The 13,590-nt window shown below is 44.3% G+C and overlaps 1 protein-coding gene across 2 annotated transcripts in view; it reads right to left on the bottom strand.

The window, feature by feature from the left end:
• ZFYVE26 (zinc finger FYVE-type containing 26) overlaps positions 1–13,590 on the bottom strand; it is a 1,501,667-nt gene that overhangs the window by 997,324 nt on the left and 490,753 nt on the right. For both annotated transcript variants that reach the window (XM_069638726.1, XM_069638727.1), the window contains exon 16: positions 6,795–6,914. In XM_069638726.1, the coding sequence (XP_069494827.1) occupies positions 6,795–6,914 (120 nt within the window). The remainder of the gene's footprint in view (positions 1–6,794; positions 6,915–13,590) is intronic.

Genomic DNA, 13,590 nt, shown 5'->3' with positions numbered 1-13,590 from the left:
TTTTTGGATCCCAAATTAGGCCTCAAGTTTGCTTGAAAGACAAAATCCTATGATAGATAAGGGAAAAACCACCTGTTTGTTAAATTTCGCAATATCCTTTTTAAGCTCGTTTGTCTTCTGGGTCACAATGTCAGCTATGAATTCAACTAGCTGTTCATTAATATATTCTAATTTGTTCTTGGGCCTCTAAAATGGTACTATTTGTCAAGAAACTCTGTTCTTGAATTATCAGTTCTTCTGGGATTTTTTTGCTCACTCGTTGAGCCATGGTAATAGAGCCAGCAAATCTCTAATGCATTTAGTTGCCACCTGAGGTTTTATACTCTTGGTCGTCAAGAAAAAGGCACGTAATCATTTTTACCTGTAGCCCTACCGGAATGGTATTAGATTTTAAATACTCCTTCAGTACATGACCATGTAACCAGAGGAACCAAAGCCAGTTATTACAAGCAAGGGACGCATATCGTTCCCTGGCCACTGATACAGCTAACAGGCCTACTTGGTGTCTCGCGCCAGGGTATATGAAGCGGGGGACAGAGCCGGGAAACTACTGGCATGGCTGGAGTAAAGGGACCCCTTCCCACCCCCCTACGGAGGCTCCATATAACAAAGGATAGAGCAGGGGGAATCTCAGATCCGACAGCAATGGGTTTGGCGCGCATTAACAAATAAATAAATAAACAAAGTGTACTCACCGGAGAGGGAGTGGAGGTTTCGGAGGAAAATAGAGTATGCAAGGTGTTTGCGAAGTACTACAAACACCTATACGTGGACCCGAGGGGGGCACAGGGTCAGGGTGTTCTGATCTCCTGGAGGAGTACCACCTCCTGCGTTTGTTTGACAGCACAGCAGGCGGAGGACTTAGAAGCAGATATTACTAGGGAAGTAGTGGGAGTGGCGATATCTGTGAGGGTCCCCAGTTAAAGACAAACAAAAGGCACACTTACCGCCAAACTTGTTCTGCACAATGGCAGTAGAATAATGGGGATCCAGCATGATGCTACTCATCTTGGTTTCCGGATTGAAATGGAATACCAGAAACAAGAAAAACAACATTGGAACCAAGAAGGAAAAGGCAGCACTGAAAAACCTAACCCTTGATGACAAATGTACTCCAGGAGTAGTAATAACTGCTCCAGAAGACAGAGGGAGAGATGGAAGCGATCCGGGACACAATGACAAAAAATGGAGAACAACTCTGGAGAAAAACGAGAAGAGGGGGTAAAAATAAACACGTGGAACAGGAAGCAGAGAATTGGGAAAAAAATAAGGGCAGCGAGAAATCCAGGGAAACTGTAAGCAGAACTCAGCAAGAGGATATAGCAGGAAAAAGGAAAATACATAGCATCGGTACTTCACCTAAGTTGAGACACGTCCGCTCTCCGTCTCATTCTCTGACAAATGCTGCAGTGTGTCTCACGGGAGGGTGCCATCTTGGGTGGAAGACTAGACCGCCGAGGCAGATTCCTCCCAAACGTGCTAGAGCGGTACGCTGAGGGATTCACCAGTGTCCCCATAACGGCCGAGGGGGGTGACAGTCTGACAATATCAGCATTACAGTCGGAAGGGGTCTGGGACCCAATGGTTTCCCGGCTGAATTGTGGAAAAGACTTAGCAATATCGTGGCTGACCCTATGCTGGCAATATTCCAGAACAGTAAAGAGGAGGGGAGCTTGTCGCAGGACTTGTGGCAGGCAATCATCATAGCCATACACAAGAAGGATAAACCACTGAATGAGTGTGCGTCCTACTGTCCAATATCGCTCCTGAATATGGATTCAAAAATACTGGCGAAAATCTTTGCAACAAGATTGATCAGGTGGTTCCCTGGGCTGATCCGGCTGGATCAAAATGTTTTCTTCCGAAAACAGAGCAACTTGCATGAATATACGGAGGCTCCATATAACAATGGATAGAGCAGGGGGAATCACAGATCCGACAGCATTAGCGGCCATTGATTTTGAAAAAGCTTTTGACTCCATTTATTGGGAATTCATGTGGGCAGCAATGGAGGGCATGGGCTTTGAGTCAGTATTTATGCAATGGGTCTTATTGTTATGTGTACGTCCTCTGGCAAAGGTCTGTGTCAACAGTAGGCCCTCCTAGTCTTTTCAGCTGGAGAGGGGAACACGCCAGGGATGCCCTTTCTCTCCGTCACTATTTGTCTTGGCGATCAAACACCTGGCAATCTGGCTTTGAGGGGATACCCTCATGAAGGGACTGGTGTGGCCATCAGGACAGGAGGATCGGTTTCACTATATGCGGATGGCTCGCTGTTTTATGTGGGAGAGCCCCAGTGGTCGATCTATAGAATAATGGAGATACTATAAATATATGGTCGACATAGTGAGCTCTTGGTCAACCGGAACAAATCATCCTATTTCCAGTATAATGGGGACCCCTGGCGATTCCCAAAGGGTGGCAGTCAACGCCTTCAAATATCTGGGTATTCAGGTTTGCCAGGAGTTAGCAGCCTTCCTGGAAAATCACTTGCCACCAATAACAGAATGGTTATCTTGTAAAAAAAAAACATTGAAGTATGTTGTGTCTTTAAATTTTATGTGGAACTGTTTTGTAAAAGGTTATACAATCATATACAAATAAAAATATATTTTTTTAAATAACAGAATGGTTCACTGCTGACGCTAAATTCTGGTTGGCTCTGCCCATGTTTCTGTTGGGAAGAGAAGCACTGTTCAAAATTATGGCATTGCCAAGATATTTGTACATTCTTCAGAATACTGCAGTCAAGATCCGGGAGAGGGAATTTCGGGTGATCGAGAAGGTTCGGTGAAATCTACTCTGTCGGAATCCTCAACCCAGAATAGCACTGCAATCACTACATGGTTCAGTATGGGATGGAGGAATAGGGCTCCCAGACCTACAGAAATAAGTGGCAAATAAGTGGTTGATGGGGGACCAGACCTGTCCCCATACTCAACTGGAATGTGCAGGAATGGGAGATAGAGATCTGCTGCATTATATAAAATAAACTATCATATATTATACAGAAGAATTAATATGGCTGGTTTACCCCCGATTTCGCGACAGGTAGTTGGGAGCTACAAGAAAGTAATGCAAGAGCCTGGATGGGAGGGTTTAGTGACCTTGAGGGTCCTGCTCTGACCGAACCGAGACATACCTGAGTTGAAAAAATTGTCCTTTGTGACCCAATGGTATCGTACAAATATACAAGTGGTGGGGGATGTGATCAATGAGGACCTGTTGCGCTCATTTCAGGAACTGCAGCGAAGCTCGTTACTTTCAGGGTCAGATAATTATCAGAATATCTGATTTTTACATGCCATGTGGGCAAAGTTCTGGTGGAATTACTATTGCCCAGAGCAGACGGCGGTGGAGGTTAACACACAGACAGAACTCCTTACTTAAAAGGCAATCTCAATGCTGCACCAGATAATTTGTGGCTTTATAGTGCGCCCCTTGGAAAACCTCCTGTGGAGGTGCAATGCAGATGTGCCCCTAGGGAGATAGCAATCCTGGCCCGATTTAGACTTATTCAATTGAAGATACTCTATAGAACGTACTATACTAGGGAGTCACTTTTTAGATGCAACCGGGCAGCATATGCCAACTGCTTGCGATACTATACCACTCTGTGGACGCTTTTCATACCTTATGGACATACACAAAAATCCAGCAGTACTGGCAAAAGGTCTTAAGCAAAGTGCCTGTAGTGGTCTCGGAGCATGTCCCGACAGATCCTTAGTTGGGTATACTGGGGATATGGGGTGAGTCGGCATACTTACTGTACGAAAAACTATTTATAGCCAATGCTCTGATTGTGGCAAAAAGAAATGTAGCCATGATGTGTCTCTCACAAGTGGTGCATGGACTGTCTAAGTGGGTGATAAGATATGGATCGCTGCATGGCGATGGAAGATCAGATATACAGATCTAAGGGCTGCCCTCATGAATTTTACAAGATCTGGAACAAATGGAAAACCGCAGAGTAAGATCAGTAAGAGGGCTAGATATATTACTATCCACCTACATAATAATGTTCTCCCCTTCCGGGATGGGGAGTATCTTAGTTAATAAGTCTGCATTAATGTATGTGCTGTAGAGCATCTCACCCACATGGAGGGACTATTGAAACTGCTGTTTGGTGATTACTGTTTCTTCTCCGTTATTTTTTTTAAAAAAAACAAATAATAAATGTGTTAACAAAAAAGAAAATGGAGGGCCTGACTTTTTAAACCCTTGCGACTTGGCAAGTTCCTTTGTTGTTTTGGTCTAGATTGCCCCTGACTATGATGGGGAGAGCGGCAGCATTTGAGGAGCTGCCAGCAAGTTTCGAATTCCCAGGACTTCTACATTCGGAGAAATCATTGACCAAAGGAGAGTACCATGAAGAGCCAAACTGATGCACTTCAGAAAGACTTTGGTCCCATTTTAAAAAAGAGGGGCAAAAGGGGCATGCACGGGCAAAAGGGGCAGGCACAGGCAAAAGGGGCAGGCACAGGCAAAAGGGGCAGGCACAGGCAAAAGGGGCAGGCACAAGGGGCAGGCACAAGAAAAAGGGGCAGGCACAAGAAAAAGGGGCAGGCACAAGAAAAAGGGGCAGGCACAAGAAAAAGGGGCAGGCACAAGAAAAAGGGGCAGGCACAAGAAAAAGGGGCAGGCACAAGAAAAAGGGGCAGGCACAAGCAAAAGGGGCAGGCACAAGCAAAAGGGGCAGGCACAAGCAAAAGGGGCAGGCACAAGCAAAAGGGGCAGGCACAAGCAAAAGGGGCAGGCACAAGCAAAAGGGGCAGGCACAAGCAAAAGGGGCAGGCACAAGCAAAAGGGGCAGGCACAAGCAAAAGGGGCAGGCACAAGCAAAAGGGGCAGGCACAACCTAAACGTCAAGCAAATATTCTGGAAGGTCTCAACAAATGTGGCTGAACAGAGAAATCTTTCTTAATAGGGCTTGAGGCCATCTCCTCTACAGCCATCCATCCTTCTCACTTTTGATGGTGGAACCTGAACTTAGAAGTCTCCTGTGGGGTTCCCGCTGGCTCCACAGCTGGGTGGCTGCCTTTTTTCTATGCTACGGAGACCTTTGAGTAATACCTACCATCATGTCACTACAACCAGCAGAAGAGTATTAGGTTTGTTCAGTTGTCTTGTATGGAGAAAGTTTCAGACTATTTTGAAGCGTTCCATGTCTTTTTAACAAACCATTTTTTTACCAGCCTTTTTTGTATACTTTCATGTCTGCAAACTGTGAGGGCAGGAGGACATCTGCATGCCACCTTTCACATGCCACCCCATCACCTCCCAGCATCCCCTCACCCAAACCTACGAAGGAACTGGGCGCAAAAAGTGGGAGAGGTACAGAAAGATGGAGAAGGATTCTAGAGAAGAGTGCGAGGAGAATAGCGGTGGAGGAAGACAGCCTGGTAGAAGGGGGCAAGGCCATGAATGGACTTCAAGACAGGAAGTAATTTGTAGAGGGACTGTTTGTGGATGGAGAGCCAGGCCGTACGAAGGAGTATGAATGTTCTGAAGGTGATGGGAAAAGAGCCCAGACAATTGCAAAAAGTGTGATTGGCAAAACTGAGCATTTTCTCAAAGAGAGAAATAGATTGGAGAGGGAGTCGTAGGAGGAAGCCCGACCAGTAGTCAAGACAACTGCAGACCAGTTTGGAGATAAGAGCTTTAGTGGAAAGAGCTGACTTTACAGATACTTCAGCACCTGATCGTATCAGCAGTGGTTGTAGAAATGAAGAGTTGGAACTTTAGAACACAGGTGAAAAGAACCCAAAGGTTGTGTACCTAGTGGATGGGTGTGAGGTGGTCAGGGGGGAATACATTGGGTAGGAGAAAAGAGGGGGAGCATTAAAGGCTGGGAGATAGAAGACTTTGGTCTGTGAGGTGTTGAGAACAAGACAGCAAAGTACTTTCTGGGGACGGATGGGAGAGGTAGTTGGAGATCCCCAAGGAGTGGGTCGGGGGAAGGAGAAGATGATTTGGGTGTCATGGTCAAAGGGATCAGAACCCAAAGAAGGGCATGAATTTGGAGATGAAGGAAGTGTAAAGAACTAAGAGCAATGGGCCCTGGACACAGATTAGATAAGCTGTATTCAAACTTTTTTATACTGATCTATTGATCTATCCATTGAGAAAAAGTATTTTTTCCCGTCTCTCAACAAGCTATAATTATGTATATTCCCTATTAAAAACAGTCACAGTAATCCCTTTTTCCAAGAGCTTCTGCCATCCTGGACATGCTGTGGGGGGGGTTGCGGGGTGGGGGTGCGGCCCCACAGTTTGAAGACCACTGGCCGGGAGGGACTCCTACTGGGAAGAGGTAGATAAGAGATCTCAGTTTTCCAGCATATTGGAAAGGAATAACCAGCAAATAAGGAGACATTCAGGGAGAGTAGCAGTGTGGATTGCCAGGGTTGAGCAGGTCAGAATGAGAGAAGGGTGGCCAAGTGGGTACAAAGCAGCAGAGCGATCCAGGAGAAGTATGTAGGATAGTGTGGGGGTGGTGAGAAGTGGACAAAATGAACATAAGTAAAAGTCCTTCAAAATCTATCTTCATGACTGGACTGGCAGAAAAAAGAACCCTTTAAAGTTTCTCTGCAAGTTATATCAATCTATCAATATAAGTAAGCATCAACATTACAATTTATTTTGCCAGTTTTATCAAAAAGATCTGTTGATACATTTCCTCAAACATTAGGTGACAGAACGCTATTTAAGAGGAAATGAAGAAAAAACAGGATAGAAAACAATTTAATGAGCTTAACGAATAGAGAAAGAAATATGGTAAACAGAATATTTACCTGATTTCGATTGTCCCTGGGAGGTATAAAGATAGTTGAAAATATTACTTATTTGTTGAAGAGCCGCTGGAAAACCTAGAATGCCTTCAGGGTGATGTGAAAAGCAATTGAGCTTGCGACCTGTGAAGACGAAATCCATGACAAAATAGAATGAATAAACAGTGTCTAGAATGCTAACCGATCACGCAGTTCGGAATTGTGCTTGAAAGCCCTGGTGGCTTGCATTACAGCTCCTGTGATTTAACAAATGTGATTACTTGTCTTTAAACCTTAGGGATTTGCTTGTTTTTATAAGCTGCCTGATTCTAGCTGTTTTCCATCAATGACTATTAAAATGCAGATGCCTTGAATTTTCAATAAACATTATTTAAAACTAGTACAATGGCCCATCAAGTGGGGTAAAATGTCATGTTATGTTAAGGGGAATGAACAAAGGGTTACACCATCGCTTCTGCTTCTCACTCGGATTTTGGCAAATTAACACAATTGAGCACTGTTGGGAGGAAACACCTGAGGCCTACGTTTAAGGGCCAAGGTATATACCCAAACGGTCAAACCTAAGCAAGCTCACTGTTTTCTCCATGTGTCCTTACCACACCAATAGCTTGTTATATTGTTTCCTTCGTCCACAGTTCCCGCTTGAGAAGTGTCCCTTGGCAGCTCTCCCATAGATGATATTACTATGGGAGACCAGCCAAAGGACACTTCTCAAGAGGGAATCGTGGATGAAGGAAACAATATAACAAGCTATTGGTTCAAATAAAGGAATGGCCACACAAGGTTGTGGTCCTTTATATAGTCATCTATAGTTGCAAATAATTAAGAACTTTTAAAACCATTTAGCAGGCATGTGGTATTTATTAAAATGCATAGAGCACTTTGGTAAAAAAGTGTAGTGCAAAATCACAAACGAATATAATAAAAATAGAAGTATAAAGAAACTATCAATCATAGGAAACCAATTTGATTCAAGAATAACTTATAAGATGAATTTTAAGATAAGTCTTTGTTCGGTTGTGCGCCTTTTACAAATCCCTGTCGAGTGCCATATGAGTTGTTTGTATTGGCAGGATCACCACTGTTCCTCTAGCCCAAAGAGGGAAATGTGACCCAAACTGTAGTCTGTTGGCTCTAGGCAAGCCTCAGACCCACCCAGTTTTCTAATGAGAAATAATGCTTGCAAGTGAATAATGGTACAGTACAATGGCACCAGTGGTATGGTTTCTGTGAAGGTATCATGAAGTAAAACACAGACAACAGATTCAACTTTTTAAGTAGATGTTTTATTTTATTAAATGTCAGGATGGAGCAAGGCCTAACTGGCCCTATGCTAAGGTGGGATTTCCCTACCTAAAGAAAACTAAGGATAGTAGTCTGTGTCAGTAAGTTGTACAAAGACCTGTACATACAACCATGCATATTGCCATCCTTTTGCTGTCAATGCATCATGTAACCTATAATGTGTAACTGTGTGCAACTGTAAAGAACCATGAATACTGTCACCCCCTTGCTATCAATGTATCTTGTAATTACTTGGAATGTGTAACTGTATGTAACTGCAACATGTAAGCTTAAAGTATTCTTGAACACGCGCCCGGATACCTCCCCGGTCTGGCGCGCGCTATTAATAAATAAACAAACAAACAAACAAAAGTCTGTCTGTGTACAAAGCCTATACTTGCCCTGTGAGAAACCTGAGGGCATTCTCCTGAGTAGATCCCGGCAATCCATTATTCAGGTGGCCAGGGACGATCTGGCCCTCTCTTATCCTAACACTAGGGGAAGACGAGTGGCGAAGGATCACCTGGGTAGGTGAACCCGGAGTTGTGCTCGGGGAATACTCCAGGTGAGGCGCAGTATTATACAGAAGAAAGGGATGAGGAAGATGAGGTCCTTGAGACTTTGATAAGTTATATCAACTTGATCCCCCCTTCCGCCTAAAGAATCTCCCTTATCCAAATCTCCTTCCAACCCAAACCCCTTTCCACTCGAGAACCACAACTCCCAGAATCCCCGTTTCCCGGGGATTTTCTACTCGAATATTCCCAGTCATTCTCCTTCCCGTCCCTTTGATTATTTCCTGCACTTTCAATCTGCTCAGACCTCACACCACCATTCCCACAATCCCCCCTGTTCCAGTCATGATAAAACCTCTGGTCATTTTCGTTTTTGTCTCATGAACCCTACCAATCACACTCTCCTGAATTTACCCAAACCCCTAGGACGAGGGCTACAATCCCATACAACACATTTTCTCTATCCTATCTTGTAGGATACTCAGAAATTCTACCACCCTCCTTTTCCAACACAAACATTTCCTTACACTGTGACAGAGAATTGACAGTGATAACACTGTTTACCTGACATGCCCCAACCCAAGGGTCAGGCAATTGATAATAACCGCACACACCTGACAGCTCTTTACTTTCCCCCAAAGGGATAAAAGGTGGAGCACAAGGGCGCAAGCCGAGTGAGGCAGACTGCACGTCCACAGAGCTAACTCAGCATGGCAGTTCAAGAGGAGGAGAAAGACGGCGCATACCGAGAGGGTGACAAGGAGAGAAGTGACCTTGCCCTTTCCGACCAAGGCCCGTGAGACCTCAGCAGAAGGAATCGTAAGCCCACAAACAATAGCCAGCGTGTGTTGCAACAGATGTCTACGGTACACAAGACCCTCCTCCGCTGATAACCAAGCCGGGGAGAGACGCTTGGCTCTGTGGTACCAACCTTGATTCTGAGGAAAAAGGAAGCCAATCGGTCCATCACATCCGGTTAGTCGAGGGGGGGGGTCGATAAGAAACCGAACTGTGCTGAACAAAAAGTAGCAAACGGCTAATTAAAGTTTGAAAGCATAAAGGGCAATTGAGGTGAAAGGAGGAAAACCAGCAACATTGGAGTCCTGCACAACGTGGGTGCTTACTCAGGAAACTCTGGGAGATTACACAAGCAGTGAAACTACCAAAACCAGAAGACCTTGAGAAAGGAAATAAAAGGAGTCAAAGTGGTCAATCAAGGGTCTTGTAAAATCCTCTGTACAGTCGAAAGTCTTTGACCGACAGATGATTGTGAAGCTAAGGGAAGTGAATCCTGCATCGTAAGAGTTGAATGAGAAAAGGTACGATTGACAATATTGGCAAGAGGGAACCCAAAGGAGGGACGCTGAGAAAGAGGGGGAAAGGGGGCAGAGTCTAATGTCCCAGAATGCAGTGTGCCGACAAGAGTGAACCCGGCCGAGGGATGTCCACAGTGAACTGTTGAAAAAGACATTAAGATTTGTGAAAGTCACAAGGTAAATTGCATTGAAAGCTGTAATTAACCTAATCGAGGGAGGTGAATAGTAGAGACCAATCTGTGCCCGAAAGATGGGGATCCAAGGGTAAGAAATTGTTGCACTTACCCACCGACCCGTAAGTGCAACAATTCAAAATATGATAGGGAAAGCCTTTTTGAATAAATGACATGCCAGAGGGAACCCGATAAAGAGAAGTGATATTTGAGAAGGGTCTGAGCCCAGAATAGGGGGAACCCAGGGGTGAAGAACTATCACCCAAATACAGAGAAGAACTTTTGTTTAAATATTTTGAACCTGAGACCCTTGAAAGCAGGAGAACATAACTTTCAGAGGTTCTAGTATCATTAAAGAACTTTCTAGGAATCTGCGCCCGGGAGAGGGGGATCCAGAGGTGAAAGACATCACTGAATATACATGTGAAAAGGAACTCTTTGTTCGTTAGTTGAATACATCAGGCCCACAGCGGCAATAGACTTTTTGATAGAAAAGAGACTTAACCACCGAATGTCCTGATTGCTGAAAGCGGAACTGTTAAGCGTGTGCTAGGAAAGCTCGAGGATGTGCTGTGCTCCAAAGTCCCACCTTGTTTTGTGCTCAAAACGTGGGAAAGGGAGACCTCAAGTACTGAATCCTGACTTATCATTTATGAACACGTCCTTCTTTCTTAAGAACATAATCCCACATTTCTTTTTGTATTTAGGGTTTGGATTGGCAATATGTTTTTCTTAGTATAGGCCTTTTTATTTGACATAGGACTGCCCTATTATTATTTGATGGTCGAAGCTTGTTCCCATCTTAGATTAGGCATTTAATAAACACCCTTCAACTGTGATCACTTGTGTCTGTCTTTACTGTTGCCACCATGAGTGCCTTACATCCCTCACATACATCCCTCGCAACTATTTACAATATGTAGGGATATCAGCTTCAAAAGAACTAGTGGTCAAAACAAAGTTCTGAGCTTCTTCCAGATTGTGGCTTAAGTTCAGCTTCCCTTCCCCAAGTTCAGAACAATTCCAAAAGGGCTGCAGGGTTCCCTTCCTCAAGAGTTCACCACAGTTCACAATGTTCTGTGGTTCCTTTCCCCAAGCGGTCAGCTCTTACAGGTTTCAAAACAACAATCAGTTCAAGTCTCTTGACTTTCAAAATAATTCCATTTCAACTCCTTAACCACTCAGACTTTTCAAAAGTTCACAAAGTTTCCTTTTCCTCTCTCTGTATTTCTCATGCACAAGTAACGGTAGCAGAATGCAAGCTTCTTCACATTTGCTTTTCCTTGGCTCGTTTCAAATAGGGATCATTAGGTCTAGGTGCAGTTGTCGGACCACACGGTCCACCCACTACAGGTCACACAATCGATAACTCTTGGCATTTTGTTATATTTCTGTATTCTTTAGATATATCAATCAACACTGATTTCAGATTCTCATTGGCATTCTCTTGGCTCTGCCACAACATGTGTTTCACTTAACTCATTCCGTGGTGTTCATCTTTTTACACCACTGTGCTTTCACTTTGCTCATAAGTGTTTATCACTTGCTTTGATCTCAGGCTGTATTCACATAGGCTCTTCACACCTCTCAGTTAGTTTGGTATTCAACAATGCTTGCAGCCTTCACAAAAAATATTTATACTATTTTGCATCTTTCTCCGACATTCAATAATGCTTGTAGCACTCTCAGGAATGCTTGTAACCCTCTTCAGCTTTATCCGGTATTCAGGAATGCTCGTAGCACTCTTAAAAGTATGTATGCCAATTTGAAGCTTGTTCTGCATTCAACAACATTGGATTTAAGAGATGAGAGAGGAGGAGGCGACACCATGAAAAGCGAGCGCCCATTCCCCAGATCAGGACATCACCCTGGGCACTAACAGATGGCAGCATATCACTCTCTACAGGCTCAACATGGAGGTCATCACAGAGCTGATATCCCTTATCCAGGACATAATCCAGAGATGGATAAACATCAGATCGGCCCCATCACCGCTGTTGAAGTTCATGTCAGTGCTGCATTTCCTTGCAACTGGCACAATGACTGCCTACACGGAGAGATACCGAGGTCAACGCACAAGGCTACTGGGTAAGTACAAGTGCAATCAATCATTCCTAAATTGCATGACGCAGTAAATGGCAACGGGGTGTCACCATCCAATGATAACTCAATGCATGCCCTGTCACAGCCCTGTGCATGCAGCACCTGCTCTAACAGGCCAACAAATAACAGCCACCAACCCGCATGGCTATGCCCTGCATGAAAATGCCATAGCATGACAGAAAAGCACTATGACATAGCAAGCGACCAATGCACTGAGGCAGCACAACATGTACCACAATGCATAGGGTAACCATACATATATGGTCAGCGTGTACCTTGACAATCCTGTTACAGTGCATGAATGACAACTGGTGGAAGTAAGATGTGTGAAATGGGTATCCCAAAGTGTAATTGCATATGTACCCCTATAGAACATAAAGCTCCAAGTCAAAACAGTAAGGCACAACCATGTTCAACCATGCGCCCTAACATCAACTACACAGTGAAGATGAGTATGCCATGTACTAATGCAACACATCCTCAATCAACTGTTACTAACACATGTGTCCTTTACATGTGTCTCCAAATGACTGGAGGGGCCCTCGCGTACAGCCCAGAGAACATGTGCCTCAGGCGACCTGTCCCCAGATGTGGACATGCCTCCCCCACGAGGACACCACCACCCATGTGGATAACATAGTGCTGCCATGCAGTCTGAGTCATGAAGGCAGGGATGGCCGCCTAGTGAGACTAGAACTCATAGAAAATTATTTCTAGTCACATTTCCTAGCACCTAATTCACTCTTGTTTGTACTGTGAAGGCATCATGAAGCAAGACACAGACAATAGTTTCAAAGTTCAAACAGAAATGTTTTATTAACTTAAACGTCAGGATGGTTGAAGGCTTAACTTGCCCTAAACTAAGGTGGGATTTCCCTACCTAAAGAAACTAAGGAAAGTCTGTGTGAGAAAGTTCAACTTAAAAGCCTGTCTGTGTCCAAAACCTAAACAATGTGCAGGGATATCAGCAATAAAGGAAATAGTGTTGCAAACAGAGTTAGGAGCTTCTTCCAGGTCTTGGCTTACTTTTCAGCTCCCCTTCCCCAAGTTCAAGAACATACCACGAACGTCTCGGTATTCCTTTTCCCAAGTTCAAGACAGTTCCACAAAAGTCTTGGGACTCCCTTTCCCAAGTTCAAGACAGTTCCACAAAAGTCTTGGGATTCCCTTTCCCAAGTTCAAGACAGTTCCTCAAAACCTCAGGGTTGCCTTCCCCAAGTTCAAGAAAGTCAACCTATACTTATTCTTAATCTTCCAATGTTCAAAAACAGCTCCAAACCAACTTTATACGCCTTCTGGTTTCTTATCAGTTCAATCATATTGCTTTCCTCCGTTTCACTTCAGTAACATCTTTGGTTTTCACAATTGGGGTTCCCCTGGTCTAGGCGCAGTTGTCAGACCACACAGC

Source organism: Ambystoma mexicanum, chromosome 14 (assembly GCF_040938575.1).
Source record: "Ambystoma mexicanum isolate Mex_15411 chromosome 14, UKY_AmexF1_1, whole genome shotgun sequence".
In the NCBI taxonomy this organism is placed as follows: domain Eukaryota; kingdom Metazoa; phylum Chordata; class Amphibia; order Caudata; family Ambystomatidae; genus Ambystoma; species Ambystoma mexicanum.
This window is presented reverse-complemented; position numbering and strand designations above follow the sequence as displayed.